This window comes from Amphibalanus amphitrite, unplaced genomic scaffold (genome assembly GCF_019059575.1).
Source record: "Amphibalanus amphitrite isolate SeventyFive unplaced genomic scaffold, NRLGWU_Aamphi_draft 000278F_arrow, whole genome shotgun sequence".
Classification (NCBI taxonomy): domain Eukaryota; kingdom Metazoa; phylum Arthropoda; class Thecostraca; order Balanomorpha; family Balanidae; genus Amphibalanus; species Amphibalanus amphitrite.
In genome coordinates, this window is record NW_024881773.1 from 641895 (window position 1) to 665187 (window position 23293).

General features: G+C 44.9%; 1 protein-coding gene across 2 annotated transcripts; it reads left to right on the top strand.

Moving 5' to 3' along the window:
* Positions 1 to 2386: 2386 nt before the first annotated feature.
* On the top strand, positions 2387 to 17393 carry LOC122387246 (glycine-rich cell wall structural protein-like). 2 transcript variants are annotated; one of them, XM_043377301.1, is made up of 5 exons: positions 2387 to 2398; positions 15567 to 15761; positions 16339 to 16421; positions 16665 to 16721; positions 17028 to 17393. In XM_043377301.1, the coding sequence occupies exons 2-5, from the start codon at positions 15756 to 15758 to the stop codon at positions 17275 to 17277; spliced, it is 396 nt and encodes a 131-aa protein (XP_043233236.1). In that variant the 5' UTR covers positions 2387 to 2398; positions 15567 to 15755; the 3' UTR covers positions 17278 to 17393. The 2 variants fall into 2 exon arrangements, with proteins under 2 accessions (XP_043233236.1, XP_043233235.1); XM_043377300.1 differs by lacking the exon at positions 2387 to 2398 and adding an exon at positions 2765 to 2786.
* The last annotated feature ends 5900 nt before the right edge of the window (positions 17394 to 23293 follow it).

Consider the following 23293-nt stretch of genomic DNA (forward strand, 5'->3'; position numbering starts at 1 on the left):
ATCTGCTCACTTTGATACATTTTTAATTACAGCTTCAAACCACACGGTGGTAGTGGAAATCACTATTTATAGTCACCGTGGAAATCACGAGTCATGCGTAGAGACATGAGAAATAACAGTCTCCTCTGTCTGTTCCATCCCATGAATGACATCATCGTGAGAACGAACGGACACAGTCGGTCATACCATTTGGTGTTAGTCAAACATAATAGATACAGGTCAGGCCATCAGGCGATGGATGGTTAAAGTCGAAGGACGTTTAAAGGGACCCTCCCACCTTAACATTAGATTTGAGTTGAGATAGCCAAAATGGGGTCCCTGGCTCACAATTACCGGTTTCGGCACTCACAACATCGAGAAATGCCTTAAATCGGAAATATTGAATTTCAAAATTGCAGCATTTTGATTCAGAGGGGCTAATGCATAGGAATACCCCTCTGAATGTGTGACGTCAGCGCAGATATCTAACGATTTTTAAATGTTTGACTAAAACGTTTTGTAGCACGCGGTGGTATATGCTGCTTTGCGCGCAACAAATGCCGCACTTTCAAATAAAGTCGCTAGGAACAGCGGAGATCCCAAAAAGTAAACAAAAGTGTAAAAGTCTAATATCTTGAAAACCGGTGAATATTTTTCGATGAAATTTGGTAGATATTCGTTTTTGCTCTTTCTGAACCGAGCGACATCACTTTCATGCCAATTCATTAACTTTTTTGAAGGTGGGAGGCAGACTTGTGCCGGGATCAAAAATCAAGATCCAGGATCCTCAAGGTCCCACGGCAAATTCAATTTTTAGAATCCAAGGTTTCCAAGGTCCAACGGCAAATTCAATTCCTAGAATCCAAGGTTTCCAAGGTCCCACGGCAAATTCAATTTCTAGAATCAAGGTTTCCAAGGTCCCACGGCTAATTCAATTTCTAGAATCCAAGGTTTCCAAGGTCCCACGGCAAATTCAATTTCTAGAATCCAAGGTTTCCAAGGTCCCATAGCAAGTATACTTTGCAGGGTCCACAGTCCCCAAGGTCCCACGACAAGAATGCATTGCAGGATCCACAGTCCCCAAGGTCCCACGACAAGAATGCATTGCAGGATCCACAGTCCCTAGGGTCCCACGACAAGTGTGAATTTCAGGATCCACAGTCCCCAAGGTCCCATGACAAGTACACACTTCAGAGTTCAGGGTCCACAGTCCTCAAGGTCCCACGGCAAGGATACATCTCAGGATCCAAAGTATTCATGGTCCCACAACAAGAACTTAAACAAACTAACATTCTGATGAGCAGACTTACTTCTAAATATTCTGCCAACGGATGCCCAGAAACATTGAAAGGGGCAGAACCTATGCAACCCTGTGGACTGGGGTGGTTTTATCGTTAACCAACATAGGTAGGGGGAGCTTCAACACAAGTTAAAAATGAATCATAATATCAATATCTCCTTCTTTAACCTGACAAATTCATAAAAAATATAGGTAGGTAATAGGTATCTTGCAATTTGTATTGTCATGTCCCTTTCAATTCAATCTTACCTTATCAGTAGGCATGTAGGACAGCACCTTACAGCTATTGAAGACAGACATTCAAGTATTCTTTCAGGCAATATAAAAAACCAGAAATAAAACCTACAGGCTTCATAGAAATGGAAAAGTTGAATTGGATAGGTATATGCTTTCGATTTTCTGCACATTCAGTTACATAATACCCAGTGCTGCCAGATGGGGAAGGCTGTAATCCTCTATATCAGTTACAAAAATCCTCCAGATTCCTCCAAATCCTATTGGTAGATATAGAAAGGCGGTCTTGGACGCTGCGGGGGGCTATACCCCCAAAAAAGTTTCACCAAATACTAAAAACCCATCGGATTTCGAATCTTTTCGCACTGCTGTGCAGTTTAAAAGATACTTTTCTTATAAAAGTTGTTGAGTTTTCGTTTTATCTTAAAAAAAACGAAAATTTTCGTCGATTTCAGGCGCTGCAGGGGGGCCGGGGGCATTTGCCCCAAATGTCCCCCTTAGATCCGCCAGTAGTTTGGTACCCTCGTAAATATAGCTACAGACTGAGACATTCTGCAGTCTCACGGTGATAAAGGACGTGATATATCCTAACGGGTAGGGTGACGCTGGGCAGGAAAATGCCTTTTTAGTCTTGAATGTGTTATATTTTTCCATGAAATTGAATATAATAATCGGGCGACAAATCCTCCAGATTTTCCTCCAGAATCAAAAATCCTCCAAAAGCGAAATTTGTCCGCAAATAGAGTTCAAAATCCTCCAGATTTGCGGAAATCCTCCAAATCTGGCAGCACTGATAATACCTAGGATAAAAAGTAAAATATGTTCTAAGTCTTGTTTGCGCGAGCGCTCACAGAAAAACTGATCGACTAAGCCAATAGATTTCGAGTATCAGCGAGCGTAAACCTTACTTACTGTTCATTCACATTAGATTGAAGGCTCTGAACAAAATTCCATCTGACAATTTTTTCGTCAGCCGGTTATTCGTCGGCAGATTTTCGTCTGACTTTTTCGTCTTGCATTTTTTCGTCTGTTCGAATTAATTTGATGCATTTTTCGTCTGAGTATATTTCTGTCCGGCATTTTTTCGTCTGGACGAGGCGGGAAATGTCCTTATGAAAATAATGCGCGGACTTATAAATGCACAGACGAACAAATGCATAGACGAAAGTCTGCGGACGAAAATCTGCAGACGAAAAATTGTCCGACGAAAACCTGCTAAACGAAAAAGTTGAACTGTCATGGAATCATTGCTTATATTGCTCATTGCTCAATGGTGATTTGATGAATTGCAAAACAAATAAGTTTGACACTTACTTGGTCAGTGGGTAGCTTCCAAGTAGCTTCAAGCCCGGCATATCACAACCCAGAATGAGAAAATATGTGAGCTGAGATTAGAAAAGAACTTTCCAAACCACCACTGTCCACTGTTTGACAGTTTCATAATCCATGTTCATTGATAATGTAAAAAGCTACCAGGTCTCTTGTTCCAGTTCTGCCTCACAGCCATGGCAACGATTTTGCTCTATAGGTGTATGTCTACACAGTCTGGTTCGTTCTCTTCGTGTAGCTATCTAGCCCCTTGCAGCTGGTCGCTCAACCATAGATATTTATTGAAGTGCTTACAGACAAAACCTAGTGCAGTGTCCTTAGTGGCCCATGTGCAACATAAACCTCATGGTCCAGCTTCCAGGATTCTTGAGGTCCCTCAACAAAATGATGGTGTAGGTCCAGACCGTTCTCCTAAGATCCCATGACAAATAATAAAACTGGTACTGAAGGTCTGCATTCTGCAGGGTCTTGCAGCATACCAAAATTTTGAGGTCCTAACCCCTGGGTTTCCATGGTTTTAGGGCATATGAAATGTTGAGGTCCTGGGTTTCTAAGGTCTCATGTCACATGAAATGTTGATGTCCTGGGATTCCAAGGTCTCACGGCATATGCAAATGTTGAGGTCCTGGGATTCCAAGGTCTCGCGACATATGCAAATGTTGAGGTCCTGGGATTCCAAGGTCTCGCGGCATATGGATGTTTTAAGGTCCTGGGATTCCAAGGTCTCGCGGCATATGGATGTTTTAAGGTCCTGGGTTTCCAAGGTCTCGCGACAAAAATGACAATGCAAGGTCCAGGATCCATCAAGGTCCCAGACCTTGGACTCTGCGAACCCTGGATCTCGGATCTTTTTGGGACCTTGGCACAAGTCTGGTGGGAGGGTCCCTTTAAATCAGCAACTAAGGAAACAATGCTTTGAAGTGAGTTTGAAGTTTTAGATGCCCAGTGGCGCAGCCAGAACTCTGGCGACGGGGGTGAGAGACGTTCGCGATGGGCCCCCCAGCAAAGTGGACCCCCCTCAACCTAATGGGGGCCCCTTACCAACAACGAAAATTCAGATCATTGTCCTGATCATTACCAGCCAAATCGGGGAAAAGGACAAATATCTCTTGATCTGAAGAGGCACGTAAAAAACAACCGCATATTTACAGAAACACGACCATTCTGCCCATATTTGACGGACAGCGTGCAATTGATGGCCAGCGGCCACTCAAATGTTCGGGCTAGGTCAAAAAGCTTTTAACCCGCGCCCTGGTGTGGGTCTGAGCCACCTTCGCCCTGGTGGGGGGGGGGGCCAAAATGACCCCCCCCGTCTAACTCGAAAACGAAGAGGGCTAGGAAGACGCAGAAAAAAGCAAACGAAAGCCCATAACAAGTACGTTCGAAAGTATTTCGGTCATTTTTTCGCTAAGGTCAATATTGAGGTCGCTAGAGGTCATCATAGGTCAAATTTCAGTGTTTTCGGTGTTGCCGGACATATTCCGCTGTAGCTCGGAAACTAGAAGAGCTAGAGAGCCGCGGAAAAAAGCAATCGATAGCTCTTTTCAAGCTCTTTCGCCAAGGTTCGTCAGATTTGACCTCAGCTCAACGGTTTGGCCTACAGAGGTCATGCAAGGTCAACTTGGCAAATTTCGTTGAAAATGTTTTTAACTATAGCATGCATTCACGAGAAAATAGAGAAACGATTCATGCACCATCGTGCTTGGCTCGTCGAGACGCGTCGAATGATATATAGTTTGACCTCGAAAGGTCATTTTGAAAATTTGACCTCAGGTCAAGGTCATGACCTTACCGAAATAGGTCATGCTGCATATCATTCGATCCGCATTGACGAGACAAACACGATAAACGTCGAACGGAGTCTCTATCTCTATTCAATAACAAGTAAGTGCAGAAAAACCGCTGGTGACCTCTGGTGACCAGGGAGATGACCTAGCGTGACCTCAGCGAGGTCACAAGCAAATGGTTTCACATGGGCTGTGATTTGCTGACCCAAGACACTTCAATAACGAAATATAGGAACAATCACGCCCGATTTAGCTGAAAAACAACTACTTTTCGATTCTCCCATTGACTTATAATGGGGAGCAGCGATGACCTGACCTGACCTTAGGTCACATTTATAAAAAATCCGAGATAGCCATTTTGTAGAGCTGGGTGACATCTTCAAGTACTGTAAATTTTACATCGATCGGATAAAAGCTGTGCCTTTGAGAGAGCTTTGAACTTTTTTAGAGGTGGTGTCAGTTTTGGTGACCTTGTGACCTGACCTGACCTGACCCGAACCCCCCAAAAAAGGACATGATGTAAAAATGTTGAATAAACAGCTATACAAAGTTTCAGGGCGCTAACTCAAGTGGTTTCTGAGTTATCGCTGAAAAACCACAGGGGGGGGGCCAAAATGGCCCCCCCCCCCACCAGGGCGAAGGTTAAAAAAGCTCAACATCAGTTTTTCGACTATTACTTTTGATATAGGAGACGAGGTAGAGTAATGAAATTGTCTTGAAGGTGTTAGATCATACATACGGATGAGTTGATGACCATCATGAACTTCTCAAGTAGGTAAGGGCATGACCTTGATCTGCGGTCACATTTTGAAGTTGAACTTTTTATGTGCAATTATAGGTGTTAACATTCGATGCATGTTAACGAGAGAATGATGACAAAGTAAATGTCTCATAATTTTTCTCACCAAAGTTCTTGCAAAAGTTTTTAGCAAAACTATTTTGGTAAAATGCGACTATTTAGATGGTTTTGCCCTCTGCTCTGTAGCCAAACCATTGATATGAGGCATTGAGGTCAAATCTTAAAAGCGACAGCGTTTTGAAAGGCCTATCGAATGAGTTGTTCGGCGAAGCTCTAGCTCTTTGGTTCACGAGTTATACGGTTATTTGTGAAAATATAAAAACTAGAATTTATTCGTCGTAATCTTGTCTTTGTGTTTATCATTATTTTATCATAAATTCATCTTCGATGACCTCAGCGATGACCTAATCGAAAAATGACCTCTACGATTCTGAAGCATCCTACAGCTATCTGTTGCTTTTCTCGTCTTTCTAGCCTTCTTAATTTATGATCGGGTCGACGGGTTTGGCCGATACGCCCCCCCCCGTCCATGGCTGATTGCACGCGTTAGAGAGCTATCGAACCCACTTGCAGCGCGCTATAGCTTTATATGTCCTCGAGTGTCGAAATAGGCGAAACTTTTCCTTCGATGAACATGATGGCGTGGGCTTTGGTCTGAACTGCAACATGACTGAAGTAATTTCTCCATGATTTTCGACGCTCTTTAGAAAGCCGCCTACCGCCGCACTTGTCGCTACGTGACCCTGGAGTCAGGTTAGAAGGGAATATTCAAACACCCCTCAGTGGCGTAAAACTGGAAAGCCTGGGGCCCTGCTCTGCGGGGCACGGTCGAGCTAGGCTAGAGCCAGCTCGGGATGTTTACAAGCCCACGTAAAGCCCTCAAGAATCTGCATAGAGCACAGGCCTTCCAAGACTTGGGGGGTTAGCTATCAACAATCGACATGGTCTTTTGAGACCTGCGTGGTGGCTATCAGAGGTCGGTGGGCCCCTCAAAAGCCGGTGCAGGAGCCTCAGGTGTCAGTTTGGAGCCATCATGGACCGGTGTGGTGTCCTGATGAATACCTAGGCGTCAAACCCCTAGACGTCAGGGAGGGGCCGGGCGGTGAGGCAGGCACAGGCCTGAAGAGAAGAGGAATTTTCAGATGTCGGCTTGGCATCTTAACCCGCGCCCTGCTGGGGGTCCTGGATTTCCACGCCCTGCTGGGGGGGGGGTGTTTGAACACCCCCCCCCTTCTAACTCGGCTCCTGGGCCACGTAGCGATACGCGGAAGGCGGCGTTCGAAAGAGCGTCGAAAATAATGACGAAATCACTTCGGTCAATTTTTAGGTCACCAGAGGTCATTAAAGGCAAAATTTCGCCGATTTCCAGGTCGAATGTCGAAAATTTCCAAGAAGCCAACGCATAACTCGGGAACCAATGGAGCTACAGCGCAGCGGAAAAGCGCATTCGATAGCCCTATTAACGCCCTTTCTGAGTAATTTTCTCAGATTTGACCTAACGTCAACGGTTTTGCCTGCAGGGGGCAAAAACTGCAAAAATAGCCGATTTTTTTTGGAAACAGTTTTTCTGCAATAACTTTTGACCCAAGCCTTGTACGAGCTTGCTTTTACCGGCATCGTGTTCCTCTCGTCAAGACGCATCGAATGAACTATAACTTGACCTTGAAAGGTCAACTTGAAAATTTGACCTCAGGTCAAGGTCATGACCTGACCGGGAAGGGTCATGTTGCATATCAGTCGATCCGTATCGTCGAGCTGAACACATCTGTGGCGTTTTCATCGCTATAGCATGCCTCTATCAAAAGTTATTTGCGAAAAACTGTTAGATACCATTCGTGACCTAAGATGACCTCAGGGCATAAACAGGGGTCACGGACACCATTTTCATGTTCAGTGTGTCTAAACCACTTGTAATTCAGTGTTTGGGAGTGTTTATAATGTCTTTCGTCCAAAAGAGGCGCATTTCAATTTTCTCCCATTGACTTATAATGGGGAGGTCGCAAAATTGACCTGACCTTAGGTCATCGATATCAAAATTCTGAGATATACATTTTGTACATGCTATTGCTCTTAGCAATCGCTGAAAGTTTCAAAGCGATCGGTCACTTGGTGTAGCTATGACAGACATTGAAACTTTTTATGAGGTGAGGTCACTTCAAGTGACCTGGTGACCTGACCTTGAATGACCTTGGTCTGAAATTTTCATAACATGTGTAGAATTGATGTATGATAAGGTGTACCAAAAACGGCGGCGCTCCGCGCCGCCGTTTTTGAGATATTCGCGAAAAACCACAAGGGGGGGTGTTCAAACACCCCCCAGCAGGGCGCGGGTTAAGGGCCCTGCATGGCCTTCTCAGAGGCTGACATATCGTGCTGCGGGACCTCCATGATCCTCAAAAACCTCTATGGGCCCCCTCACGCTTGGGGTATGCTTGCTTCCTAGTTCCTGAAGCATAAAATCTCTGAGTCTTGAGATGGGCCCATTAGACATGAACTGGGCCATCAATATACATGTGGTGAGTTGACCTATATCAAACATGATATCGGCTCAATCAGGATTGGGATATGCCCTCTCAGACCCAGACCAGGCACGGAGTACGGACCCTCCCACACATCGGATGATCATTTCATTCCTGGGATGAGTCTTCTCAGGCCTGAACTGGGCCCTCTCAGACCTGAAATGGGCCCCTCTCAGGCCTGAAGTGGACCCTCTCAGGCCTCAAATAGGTCCTCTAGGGTCTGAAATGGGCCCTCTCAGGCCTGACATTAGCCCTCTCAGACCTGAAATGGGCCCTCTCAGGCCTCAAATAGGACCTCAAGGGCCTGAAATGGGCCCTCTCAGGCCTGACATTAGCCCTCTCAGATCTGAAATGGGCCCTCTCAGACCTGAAATGGGCCCCCTCAGCCCGGAAATGGTCCCTATCATGTCCAAAAAAGGGCCCCTCATACCGTAACTGGGCCATCTCAGGTCTGAAATGGTGCCTCTTATGCCTGAAATGGCCCCTCTCAGGCCTCAAACGGGCCCTCTCTGGCCTCAAACGGGCCCTCTCTGGCCTCAAACAGGCCCTCTGGGGCATGAAATGGGCCCTCTCAAGCTTGAAATGGGCCCCCTCAGGCCTAAAATGGCCCCTCTCAGGCCTGAAATGGCCCCTCTCAGGCCTGAAATGGGCCCTATCAGGCCTCAAACATGCCCTCTAGGGCCTGAAATGGACCCCTTCAGGCCTGAAATGGGCCCCTCTCAAGCCTCAAACAGCCCCTCTAGGGCCTGAAATGGGCCCTCTCAAGCTTCAACTGGGCCCCTTCAGGCCTGAAATGGGCCCTCACAGACCTGAAATGGGCCCTCTCAGGCCTAAAATGGCCCTCTCATGCCATGGAACGGGCCCTCCTAGGCCTTGAATGCACCCCCTTAATCATAAAATGGGACTATAAATCCTAAAGGGGGGCTATCAGGCCTGAAAACTGTTTTTTCAGTCCTATGACGGACCTTGACATTAGTGATAAAAAAATTGTCAGGCTGCATAAAGTTACAGTTCGAATCGACGGTGGGCCCCTAGGATAAGAGACGGGGGTGAGATCTCACCCCTTTCACCCCCCCTGGCTGCGCCACTGTAGATGCCATTTGAGAAAATTGAAAGCGAGAAATAGCCCATATGCTAGAGGAATGAGACGTTATTTACAGGCTTGTGTTTCAGCCTACCTGCTATGCCTACCATTTCTACAATATTGCAGCGTCCCATGTCCAGAAAGGTGCATGTTGAAAGCCTCAGCCTTAGTTTTCACCTTGCTTTTCGGCTATCGCCTATCGGCATTTATTCATTTCTGCAGTGACACGGCAAGTTTCACATGTAATCATTCAGAACTGTCTCACGTGCCGTGATTGTCGCCAAAACCTCCCACCATGATGCACTCGTCGCGTGCTTCTTGGCACTAATGGCAGAATTAATCGGCAATTGAAGCATTCCGACATGAGATCCTATTCTAACAAGCTGAGATATCTGACGGGGGTGAAAAGTGCCAATTGTTCCTAACTGACCTTCGCAGGCTTGCTTTGGCGACATTAATTTTTATTCATGTAGAAGCCGTGTCCCATGCTAATTCATTGAAAATAAGTAGCTCTCCAGCAAACTTTAAGTTCTGACCTGGGATAACCTTGTGTTAAATTCTATTAACTCAAGTAAGCTTTGGAAATGCCAATAATATCCGTAAGCACGTATATATGCGTGCCACATCCTGTACCTGCTTCAAGACAATCGACGCGACGGTGTCTTCACTCATATAGGGATATAGGCATTTCTGCACATTATTTACCTTCAGTTTAACTGACCGTGTAGGGCGTAGGCTATATTCGTTTCACACATATGGCAGATGCTGTTCGTGGTAACAGAAAACTGGCGCCCTCGCAAAAGGCCTGCATCGTTAAATAATAAAATGACAATATGAGACATGGAAGAGTACAGCATGACAAGGAAAATCGGACATCTTCCTGGAAAAAATAATCTGCGATAACCAAATACGCTTCTTCCTGGTGGTTCGTGTCGTGTACGATTGCACTTTGTGATGCTGGTTTGTCAGTTGAAAAACAATCTTGAACTCAATGGTACTTCCGCAATCCGCATGCTACCACTGTTTTGCCCTAGCGAGTTTCTCACAGCTAGAATGCAAATGTGCCCCGAAATGCTGCTGCTCCGGGGATCTTTCAGCACTATGTAACTCTGATTGAAACCATTTCCCGTGATGCATATCTGGAGTAAATAAATGCGCTCTTTTTCTGTTTAAACGCCTATAGGAATAGTTCTCTGCACAAGTGGCTCACACTATTTCATCGAAGGAAGTCCCATCTTAAACTGCACATGCCGCATTGACGTCATGTTTTGGGAAGGCTGCTCCCTTCTAGAAGCGGGATTATATGTACTCAAACAGGCTTGCGGATGTGCTTCCTCCTTTCACACCAATGGATGGAGTCAGGAGCGTGATAAACATACCTATAAAGGATACTTGAGTGAATAAAACCAAAACAAACAGACGTCATTTCATCCTAATACAATCCTTTCAACACTCAAAAACTGAGTGAAACAAAACAGCGGTCACACAGATAGGAGGATATAGGGTGCATACCTAACTGTGCGTGTATGTAGGCTGCAGATAGTTAGATGTTCTTGCTTCAGATGAGAATAACTATATACTTCTAGGAGATGAACGTTTCGAAGTAATCAATCAATACGAATATATACGTGTCGAATATAAGAGCAGGTATACCATGTCTGATCTCTACACGCTCTACACGCGGCATCTCAAACTTCCCAAGAGCTGTCAGACAGAGCGATGAACAGTAATGCATGCTAGTCGGGCATGTCGTATCGCTGTTGCCGCCCTGTATATGTCACGGGACGGGTGTGTTCCTAGAGGACCGATTCTGGGGACCGTGAACACCTTCGGTGAACGCTGCTCGGCGCTGCACGTGGTTGCACGTGGTGCACCTTGAAATTGAACGTGGTGCTCATAGCAGCCTCGAAATTTTCTGCACAACAAACGCAATGGGGACATACAGTCGCACATAGGTGCCTGCAATCTGCTTATATCTGCATCTCCATTTTGACAACGGCATCTCTTATAATAAACTTGCATACCTAAATCTCGGCAATAGATGGGTGATTATTGTATCCGTTCATGAAATATCACGAAAGGACCATGATACATATTCCATTATCCCACTATCCCCGGCAGGTATTGCATAGCGTGATACCTAATTAGAAAACCAACTGACTTAAAAGTAATGTGTCGCTAATTCCAGCTCATCCAAGGCTATACAGCCAAGGATGGATATCTTCATTAGCAAATGCTCCTATATTTCACGAACTGAAGGCTTGTGCTCAGCCTCCTTTGGCGGCAGTTTAATACCTGATTAGAATCATTCTGCACACCGACCTGCATTGTTTGTGTGGGATCAACAATCGAGGCGCCAAGTGGCGTTCCGTGATCAGGGAGTGCCCGCGGCAGCATGGATTTCATACTCTGTTTGACTCTGAGTCATGCTCAAAAGCACCTCGAAGTCTGGGTGCAGAAGATGGAATATTGCCGAATCTCGACCGAATAGCAAACAATTTCGAGTCTGTGATCGTAAATCGTGATTCCACAAGCGCAATGTCTTCCGTGGTTCTATCCAGAACCTGGTGAAGACTCACGGTCAAATATTCACATGTTGCCTGGTAAGACAGACCTGACCTGTGTTGTTTTGTGATATTAGCACAAACAAACCTATTATTGTTACCATACCCAGCATCAAATATGGGTTTATAAAATAGTCCATGAACAATGATTTCTTTTAGGTTTTAGACATGCCCAAAAGTTTCGTTCCAAAGCCAAATTGATTGCTGTGAGTCCGAGTGCCCTAGCTCTACCTTACCTTTGTCGCCGTACCGTCTCATTGAATTTCTGCGCTGAATCAATACACGTGACTCACAAAACAAGTCTCTGTGTTTTGCCTTATACTTCTGATGTCAATCTTAATCAGATGTATAGTTTAATGAGTAATTAACAGAAATGGCGCTATTAAGTCGTGTCTGGCCCAAAGTGACTAATGCGACCGCCAAAAATGAACTCAGTTTTGCTTCTGATAAACAAAATTTCAAGTTCATCATTTCCTCATTCTTGTTGTACGGCCAGACAAACAATGCTCTGCCGGCTTCCCACGTGAAAACGCTCGTATTGTTAAGCGGTGCTTAATTGCTTAATAAGGAAATATCTGTCTTTTAAGGTACACGAAAACTAATTGGAGATTAATGTAAGGCGTCGTGTCGCCTGTCGGCCACTTTTCCTGTGGTGAGGAGGAGGCGTGCCATGGATGACATGTCGCCGAAAAGTGGGATTTGGACATGTTTTGAAACCACAAACTGGCTATCTGTGCTTCATCTACATCGCTCATTTTAATTGCGGCTTCTTTCCAGATGTATTTAGGGGCTGCGACCCTCAGTGGACAGTTAGACGGAGCCAGGTTCTTGCTCTGTGTGCGATTGTAGGACAGCTTTGATCAAATCTATGAAAGTTCAAAATTCCCACTGACCCAGATATATTTTCTGAGTACCTACCATATAAAGTGCTAATCTTATTCATGGTCTCGCGACCTGTCTTAGGCCCCGCATACATGCTATTTGATCAATATAATAAGCACATAAATCAATATGATCAACTAAACAGGGGGTTGCTTATAGATTATTTTAAACACAGTTCTGGTATAAGTTCATAAAATGTCGTGGATGTATATTTTCTTCCACGAGACATCCAGCCATTGATTACTGTTCTAACCAGGCGGGTGAAGACGCCTTTGACTGGCTGATCGTTCGGTTATTGGAGAAAAGTTGATGGCCGTGACACATGGTCTTCCAAAATAAATTCAGCCTTACGCATTACTCGAATGTTTTTTTTTCAGGTGTTTCACCATCATGAATGGCTTTTTAACTTCACGGGCTTTATGTATACTAGGCCGCACCATTTGCATAATACATGTGATCTCACAATACATTTTCAGCCATAACACACCAGCCGGATGCCTAGAGTGTGTAAGTGCATGACAAGAGACATAAGTCAGGCAAACTCGTGCATTTTTAAAATGTATTAGCTTTCTTATAACATTGATACACCATCCAACTCAAACGGCCCATGATTTGTGAAAGTTGAACGTGAATGCATTATTGGCTATGACTTATAAGAGGATTCAGTTTGTTTACAAGAAGTGATTCGTCGCTGAGTGCTGACACATGCAAACTTAAACACATAGAATGTTCTACAGAGTACACATTCTTTAACTTCTCATGTATGCATAATTGTATATTATGCACGGTGGCTTATGTCAAAAGACTACACAGTGCCAACACACTATAAGGATAGGGATGCTCGCCGTGCAAACTTCAATTGTACGTCAACGCCAACGGCCCAAGATTGGTTCCAGTCTGACGAAGCCGATTGTGCGTCACAGTTAAAGGGACCCTCCCACCTTCAAAAAAGTTAATGAATTGGCATGAAAGTGATGTCGCTCGGTTCAGAAAGAGTGAAAACGAATATCTACCAAATTTCATCGAAAAATATCCACCGGTTTTCAAGATATTAGACTTTTACTTTTGTTTACTTTTTTAGGATCCCCGCTGTTTCTAGCGACTTTATTTTAGAAGTGCGGCGTTTGCGGCAGATGTTGCGCGCAAATAGCATATACCACCGCGTGCTACAAAACGTTTTAGTCAAACATTTAAAAATCGTTAGATATCAGCGCTGACGTCACACATTCAGAGGGGTATTCCTAAGCATTAGCCCCTCTGAATCAAAATGCTGCAATTTTGAAATTCAATATTTCCGATTTAAGGCATTTTTCGATGTTGTGAGTGCCGAAACCGGTAATTGTGAGCCAGGGACCCCATTTTGGCTATCTCAACTCAAATCTAATGTTAAGGTGGGAGGGTCCCTTTAAGACAAGACGGGATTAATCGGGCTCAGTGAGAGCGATCTTATAATGAGGGATAACATGCTGATGCTGGAATCGGCACGGGTTTTAGGGACGTTTACCGGGCTAATGTAGGCTCTGTACGGCCTTTACAGCAGGCATTAACAGTGCAAATCCGACCATTTAAGGATTTTCTAATTTCAGTTTTAGAAGGACAAAAATCGGAACGCGCATTGAAAGGAAATAAAAAGTAAAAAGACCGTATTTTCATTATGAAAACTACCTATATCTGCAAAATTAAATATAGACGACAGACGACTCAAAACCTTCTTCGTGTAGAAAACCTCAACCTATCAGTATCTAAGTTGACATGAAAAGCATCGCTTCGTGAACGTTTGCCATGTTCCCAGCGGTCACAGTGGACCCCTGTGCCGTTGATCACCACACGAGACTCGAGCGCTCGGTATTCTGTATGGATGCTCTGAGCGATACAGCACGTGCCGTTGCAACCCGGGACACCGCCGCAGTGTCGTGTCGAGCCGGTCATCCCGGAGGTGGGATTTATGGGCACCTCTGCCTGACAGTGCGACAGTCCCCCCCCCCCCCCCCCCTCCAGGGCTAATGTATGCAGACCTTGACTGCGCGAGCCTGACGCCCTAACGGATCACGCCGGGTTGCAAGAACTCCATTTTTGCTCGTGGCTTGTGTTTTCTGTTGTCGTGTCTGGAAAAGGATTTTATCGAAATTCACGAGGTAAAAGTGTGAAGGTTCTCCGAGATCTATGTAGCTTTACGACATACCGAGAATATTTTACCATGCTTGCGTATGAAGCACCTGCGTTCTCGTCAGACGCGACGCTGGCTCGGGAGATCGCACCATCGGGAGTGACGCTGCTGTAACGTCTGCTGCACGTGCAACAGGATTTCCGGAAAATGCATTTGAAGAAGTATTTATTCAGAACGGCTTTACTTTGCATTAATCTAGTTTGTGAAAAGAAGGCACATAGAAACAAAAAAGGCATTGCGGTCAAGGAATTAGGAAAACAATCATAAACGCTTTCTCTGTTATCTAAGATTGCAAAAAGGTAGTCTGGGAACATGATAAAGGGCTTCTGGTTTTTGATGTAAGAAAAACAAATATGGAAGGCTAGACAGTAGACATGATATTAAACTTTCTCCTGTGGAATACTCAGAACACAGCTTACCAGAAGATGGCCGTGTTTCACTGCAAGACGTTTCAGCGCAAGACATTGCTAACCGCATCTGTTAACCGAACACCGGCAGCCACTTGCCTTTAGCTTAGACCCCTGGCTAGCAGAAACTATGAGCAGCTTTGGGAACAAAGCAGCAACCATGACACATACGGATGCCAAAATATCTGTAGATTGTACGAACACTAAATTAACTTCAGAAGGACATGCCTCGAAGTAGGGATATGCACACCTAATCGCTCAAGTGCACCTCTTAAGAAGCTGTTTCTTTTCGTCTCAACTGATCATACGTCTTGGAGTGGTTATTGAAGTCAACTGGAACTTACAGAACGTGCCGTGTCATAAGACACCTTGACCGTGACACAACTCTTACTTAATCCGTGAAGTTGTTTGTACCGTGTCAAATCCAAACCGTGACTATCAGTCCCCCCAAATGTCGTTAGCACGCGTTTGGCGCAATGGTTGTGCGCGTGTTGGCACTGTTGGACCACCGTCAGGGCTGACTGCGCTCCGGACTGCTGAGTGGCTGACAGCGCGTGGCGCGTGTGACCTCGGCTACGCTGCGTGTCACATGAGGTCACGATCAACTGCGCCCGAGGGCAGGACCGGTATATAGAGGCGGGCTGGAACGGTGGAGGTACAGTCAACAGTGACCGGTCAAACCGACAACTCCTCGGATCACAAACATGAAGGTGAGGCACCGAGCACTTGGTCAGATGTGTTCTGAATCGTTTCAGGAATAAGACCACATGAACCCTATGTTCATAGAAATGTTCTCTTTTTTCCTTTTTATAACTTTCACCGTAGCCATTCTCTGAAGTGAACTGACTTGTTTGTCAGCGTTTATCTGGAAGTTGACTTCGAGGCCAAATCTAGAGTGACTTTGCCAGTATTTGTCATTGTTTCCCTCACTCTATTACAGTGTGTTGCCTTTCTCACTCAGTAGATGTCCAAGTATTCGATGTTTTCAGTGCTGTGTTTCCTCTGTTTGGGTGCGTTACCCTCCTCTCTGTATGGTAGTGTTCAGTGATGTGTTCCCTCTGTTCCAGTGCGTTGCCCTCCTCTCTGTATGGTAGTGTTCAGTGATGTGTTCCCTCTGTTCCAGTGCGTTGCCCTCCTCTCTGTATGGTAGTGTTTCAGTGATGTGTTCCCTCTGTTCCAGTGCGTTGCCCTTCTCGCTCTCTGTATGGTAGTGTTCAGTAATGTGTCCCCTCTGTTCCATTGCGTCTCTGTATGGTAGTGTTCAGTGATGTGTTCCCTCTGTTTCAGTGCGTTGCCCTCCTCGCTCTGTGCGTGGCCGCTGCCGCTGCCGACGGCTATGGAGGCGCCCAGAGCCACGCCTCCGTTGAGACGTAAGTAACAACTTCTTAAGAAATAAATATGTACTGTCCAGTGTCCAGGGTCGGTAAACTTTACCAAAAATATTTTATATTTGCGATAAATGTTAAGTTTGAACGTATGAAACCTGCCTTGATCTGCCTGGAAAGGATTGTTTTTCTGCTAAATTTAATGCAATTTCATTCAAAAAGCGCCAATTCCTGTTAATTGGACGAAAAAGTGTTCCCCAATAAAGCTGTACGAATGTTTGTTTTCAGGTACAATGCCTGGGGCAGCAGCAAGTACGGTGTCAAGAACGTGCACCCTAAATATGTGTAAGTCTATCGCTGTTCCGCCTCCACAATTCCTGAATATTGTTTAGATTTAACGCTTCAAGTTCCTTCTGTTTATTAAATAATTAAGTGCCTGATGATGGTACTTTTGAATTTCACTTCATTTTTATTAATTTGCTCCTGATCGCCTCCAGAATAAGCTGAATGTAAAAACTATCCGCGTCAGATGTTTGGCGGCCTTCATCTCGATTCTAACACGCCTTGCGACTACTTATACACCCAGATCATACCTACATACAAACCAAAAACTCCCTCGATCCCCCACTGACCAATGACGTCACGTTTCAGGGCCGGCCACGGCGGCGGCTACGGCAAGGGCGGCTACGGCAAGGGCGGCTACGGCAAGTTCGTCGGCGGCCACGCCCAGATCTACGCCCAGGCCAAGGGCACGGCCGGCTCCGGCTACGGCGGTGGGCACGGCGGCTACGGCAAGGGCGGACACGGCGGATACGGCGGTGGACACGGCGGATACGGCGGTGGATACTCGTACAAGTACAGCGCCGATGTGGGTCACGGCGGATCCGGATACGGTCACTGAGCTGAGAAAGGTCTGGCGCTGAGCGCTGGCGCAGCTTTCTGTCTTTCAGGTGATGACGTGTGGGACTTGATACACTGCGTGTGTACAATACATATGCATTGACTACAATGATTTTCTATTTGCATTTCAATGAAAAGACACGTTCAGTTTGGACTAGTAGATGATCCTCCACTGCAAACGATGGCTGGCTATGTACCGATCACAGTTATTCTTAAACCCCTTTTAGCCTCAAAGGATTTAAAGGGAGATAATGAGCTTTCTTTTTTCTTTAATAAAAATTACTCGACATCTATACTATTTCTACTGTAGTTTCTATAAAATATGAAAATTTCCTAGCACATTTTCGTATGTGAAAAAGGTTTTTATTTTTGCAAAAAAGAAGCAGTACTTGCAGTACTTGTAACACCCACCGAAATGCGTTGTCCTTCTTGTCCTTCTCTATAAAAAAGTCGCAGTATATGGCGCTTTTGTTTCAAACAGCGACGCTTGGGTTTTTGTTTATGTTATCGCCTTGTCGTTGCTTGGTTGTAAGGATTCTAATTTGAATTAGAGTTAATTCGGTTTAGAATTAATTAGATTCGTACATAGTGCCTACTCTTCTTTGTTTCCAAGTATTATTTTGCGCCACAAATGAACGGCATGCGCCAGAAACGCAGCCAAATCTTGCGATTGCGACTACGAAATTCATTATTTTGGCCTCAGAGCCTGAAGCGAAAAATACAAGCATATTTATTTCAAAAAGACTTCAGGTTTGTCGAACGGTGTTATGAGAATTTTGATAACAGTACTGCATAAGTTTTTCAGTGATGCCGCAAAAGTGTTGTATCTATCTTCTTTTATTGTGCAGTCGGCGGGACCGATTCAAAATTGAGTCGTTGCTACTAAAATAGCAGCATATGGCCTCAGATGATGAACAGGAAAAATAGTTGCGTAAATTTAGACATAAACCACCCCCAAACCATGAATATCTTTTGAAGGCACTATAGACGACCATTAACTAACTAGATGTGATGAAGATCAAATGTAAGGAATACGCTCATTTTACAAAATTACATGCAAGTACCAAAAAGTGATGTAAGTACTTATTCAACGGTCATTTTCAGCGCTCCCCGCTAACGTGACTTCAAGTTGAGATATTTGCGGCAAGGTACCGCATTGAGCAAAATGGTTTTAATTTACATTATAACTTGTTGTGTTTTGTCAGAAAATGATCCTAACTCAGATTTTGTGGAAAAAGGTCATTATCTCCCTTTAACCCGCGCCCCACTGGGGTCTGCGTATAACACGCCCTACTGGGGGGGGGGGGGCTATTCATACCCCCCTCCTAACTCCGAAACTACTGGGCCGATCGTCAAAATTCAAACGGCGTCTGATAGCCCCGGAAAAACTGTCGAGCGAAACCTAATTTCATTGACCTCGAGGTCACCGATGACGTCACAGGTCAGGTCAAAGTAAAAATTATTAGCATTTTGGCTTCTTCACGTTTTGGGCTCTGGCCGCCGACTTACAAGTCAGATCAGGCTCATTTTTGGTTCACACACTCGTGAATAGATGCTCTAGATACTCTGAGGGTACCAAACTTGTACTTTGATTTTCAGGTCAAGGTCAGGTCATCACAGGTCACGAAAATATTATATCATCCATCGGTCACGTGACACATGTTTTATGGTCCATTTAGGTCAGAGATTTCGAATTTGATGTCGTCTGTGTCATTCGAGGTCATTTTGAGTCAAATTTAGCCCTCGCCGGACCTATTGGTTTTCTACATACGCGCCGGCCGAGGGGGGGAGGGGGCGGGTACGACCCCCCCCCCCTCGCCGTTTCGCCCCTGGTGGAGCTAGCGCGTCGCGGAAAAAACGAGCGTGTGCGCCGTTACGAGACGCAGAGATTGGTACCCGATTTTAAGGTCCTAGGTCAACCGGTGACCTCTGAGGTCAGGTCAAGTGCCCCAAGGTACGGTTCAGTTTTTGGTGAATAACTTCGCAAAAAACGGCCGCAGAGCGCCGATTTTGGCAGCATCGTGTTCGCCTTGCTCAGGCGCGTCGAATGATATACTTTTTGTCCGGGTCAGGTCAACTTGGGGTGTTGACCTCAGGTCAAGGTCAGGTCAGCACCCCCAGGTCACGAAGTTGGTCGAAAGAGGTCATGTCGCATATCATTCGATTCGGCAGGCCCTCCTGAGTCCATTGGTGGCTTTCCCGACTCGCTAGCTCAATTTGATCAAGAGTTATTGACGAAAAACTAATATGACCTTGATGACGTCATAAATGACGTCACGAAAGGTCAACATTGCAAAAGTGACGCATCTAACCTTGCAAGGAGTGCACCAAATCACGATTCTGTGTGCTTGAGATAGTTGGAGATCGTTCCCGGCGCCAGAATAGCAGTTTGAATTTTTCCCCATTGACTTATAATGGTGAGGTCACGAAAATGACCTGACCTCATATGACCTTTAGGAAAAATCCGAGATATACAAGTTGTGTGACTCATAATGGATACTAGATCCTGCAAGTTTCATTTCCCTGTGACATCTCCTCTGGCAGTGAGGGCGTTGCGAAGTTGCGACATCTGAAGACCGTGCAGAGGTTCACTTGTGACGTCATAGGTCAGTGACCTGACCTGACCCAAAAATGCAGTTGGTGTCAAAAGATCCGGCTTGGATCAAAGGTCAGGTATGCCAAGTTTCAGCTCTCTATCGCCAGCGTGTTCGGAGCTATCGCGAAAAAACCCTATGGGGGGGGGGGCGGCACCCGCCCCCCCCCCTCGGCCGGCGAGGGTTAGCTCAGGTCAGGTCACTTTCAGGTCAAAAAAGGTCAAATTTTGAAGTTAAAATTTTTCAACAAAAAAGGTGTCTATTGGATGCAGTTTGAGCTCAGGAACACGATGGTGCTATTTATATTGGCGTACGATGTCAAATTCATGCTGAAAAACTGATTTGAAAAATTAATAATTGTTAATTTTTTGCAATAATGCGTATAACTTGGCCATTTTTGAAGATATTTAGCTAAAACTTGCTAGAGTTAGTTATACTAATGCGTTCTATCACATATATTCCGGTTTTTCCGAAAAGTCAAAAATTTTTTGAGAAAAATGTAAAAATATAAATTTTGAGTTTTATTATATAAAATTTTCGAAATTTTCAAATTTTTTGAAATCCGAGATAGCAGTTTGATAGCGCAGAGTATTCTGAGTCCTCTCATGCAAAGAAATTGGATCTAGCTTAAAAACTGAGCTCTTGGGAGCGATTGCCGCGGTTCAATGTTTTGCGTCGAAATCGGCCGAACATGACGTCACTCTGACGTCATTTACGGCCGACCTATGGTAGGTACGAAGTTCAAATTTTGACACAAGGTGTCAAATTGATGCAGCCGAAGGTACTGAAAGTTTGGCGTTGATACGTCGAGCAGTTTGGAAGTTATTGCAGAAAAACGGGAGGGGGGGGGGGGGCTATAAATAGCCCCCCCCAGTGGGGCGCGGGTTAAGAGGACAACGTTCTTTTATTTAGAAGGTCTCTTATCCAGACAAGTCTATTTCAATGCTAAGCGAGTAGCGTTGAAATTAATGCAGATGGATGATGTCACATTTAAGCTTTATTCATGGGCTGTATCTAAATAGTAAATAGTATCCCTTACTTGCGAGCTGTCCTGCAAAGCGTATGCAGATCATTAGCATGTGCTTACTGTCTATCTAAATGCAGTAGAAACAACGTGTGCATTGTGCAGTATGCATTGTTTATTGTCAATGCTAGAAGTGCTTGCATTAGGAAAGCTTTAACATCCCTGCTCCTGCACAGCTCCAATCCATGGCACACACAATACTTCCACGTGGAAACAAAGACACCTACGTTGCAGTGAACTGAGCAACGCATTCAGGGTTTTCCACGCTGATCTGTCTACTTATAAGGAGACTCGGGACGGTTAGGTCACGTTCTTGGAACTACGACGGCCTTGAGCGATAATTAACGAGATAGGAGGACCCAAGGCAATGCTGAGGGCTCTGAAACGACACGAGACTATGAAGCAACAGTTGGGGTGACCGGCGATATTATTAAGACCCCTTAAGTTTAGGAGTAAAGTCAGGAATAATAATGTTCAATGTTCACCGCATTAAATCTGGAATAATGAATGTAGTCATCAAGCTACGTCCCACATAGGAAAAATGAAATATAAAGTAGGAAGTAGGCACATACTCAGAAAGAAGGAGTGTGCAAACAGGTCTTCTCAGCTATCTGCTCTGCATAAACTGCGTATTACTGTTGTCCATTTAATTTCTCACAAACAGTAAAGTATGTAGATGTCAAGTTCTTGCTCTCATGTTAGGCTATTTGCCGCATTATTGTCATCCATTTTTTCGAGCATCTTTGTCACGACATGTTGTTTTTCAAGCCGTGGACAGGGCATAGCTTTTAAACTGGTAGCCTTGAGTTAAATGGTATATCACGGGACCCATCTGAAGTGAAAAGGCAATCACATGTCCATTTATTTCCATGCGACATGTAAGCGGACGTCAATAGCCCGGCACCGTATCACGGTTTCAGCTCGAGTATGTGGCACTCCCTACCGATAACCATGTATGCAGCAAAAGCATGCCATCCAACATGTTAGCACCGCTACGGGAGGGAAACAAAAACTGGCTAACAAGCGCTGTGGAAAAATGATCCCGCTTCACTGCGTCCTCTTCCCTATTGCTCACGCTATGGTTTGATTGGAATCTTGCTGTTCTACTAAATGCATTGAAGTGTCGTTCGGAAGTTTTTTTTTGTAGGCAGGGCATAACTCATCAAGGACAAAGTAGCTTGCAGATAAGCCCGATACTAATGACGTCCAAATTAGATCAGTGTGGTATTCGAAATATATTCCAAGTCTCTACTATGAAGGGCTACAGCACACACGCACGACAGAAAAAGAGGATCCAATTCCAAGTTCAGTCTACGACTTACTATTTGGCTTTTTTTAAATAGAAATTAACTATATCTCGGGTATGATACAATGACCGATGTATCCGCGTCTCAAAGCTGAAATAAATAACCAATCGGACTTGCGGTCTCATGCAGGCGAGGTCGAATCAATTTCGCACAGCGTTGGTAAAATAAATAAGTAACTAAATCGTTATCTCATGTGCCTCAAGCCGGATGGACACCCTTCGAGACAGAATGTAACTGATATGAGGCTCAGTTACACTGAGCTCCATCCTTGTGAAGTGACGAACCCATGGTGAAGCCCAACGCCTGAGCTGGGGTTAGGACAACGTTTTGGACATGTTAGCGACATTGTTTTTGCATTTATCTTACTTCAGTGGGGTAGCACTCGCCTACATTTCATACGTCACCTGAGCGAATTTTGTTACCTTTGTATTTCAAGGAGTTAGTTCGTTTTTTTACCCGCATTCTTTGAAGCACGATCACATCGTAGAATAAACCATTCCGTTTTCGTAACAAAATATTTCCCATTGTCCAAAAGGCCTACATCCGGAGATTCAAGGCTTCTATGCATATGCTTAGTTTTCATACCCCCTACATTTGCATACCCTGCATTGATCCTTTCTTAGATACATCTTTTTGCCTTCATCGATGGATGCAGAACGATATTCAAGGCTCGGAAATGCAAAGCCTGCTTCAAATACACAAAATACGCTAAGAAATGCGGCTTTATCTTTCGACACCAGCTGATTTCCGAGAATTTCACCGACTTCATCGTTGGTATGAGCTCACTGATACTGACGATCGGAAACGATAAAGCCACCTTTTTTATTGAGCCGAGTATTCCGCTAATAGCTGTGTCATTTCTGAGAAAAAATGAATCACTTATGTGATAAAGTGCTCATGACGCAAGCTCACGCTGTTGTCATGAGTTACTCCGTGCCACATTGCGCAGCATATAAATCCACGGCTGGCCTGTGTGACACAAGAGCTCCTGAAAGCCTGTCAGCCAGAAATTCATGTACTTTGTCACCGGAAGCTGGCGACACAGTCGTGCGGGCCAGTTCAGGGAGGCAGCGTTCCTGTGGCTACCGCTGA

Excerpts from the sequence above, each read along its gene's own strand:
- LOC122387246 (XM_043377301.1), top strand. Across the intron at positions 16,422-16,664 it reads AGCCACGCCTCCGTTGAGAC|GTACAATGCCTGGGGCAGCA; the intron begins GTAAGTAACAAC and ends GTTTGTTTTCAG. Across the intron at positions 16,722-17,027 it reads AACGTGCACCCTAAATATGT|GGCCGGCCACGGCGGCGGCT; the intron begins GTAAGTCTATCG and ends GTCACGTTTCAG.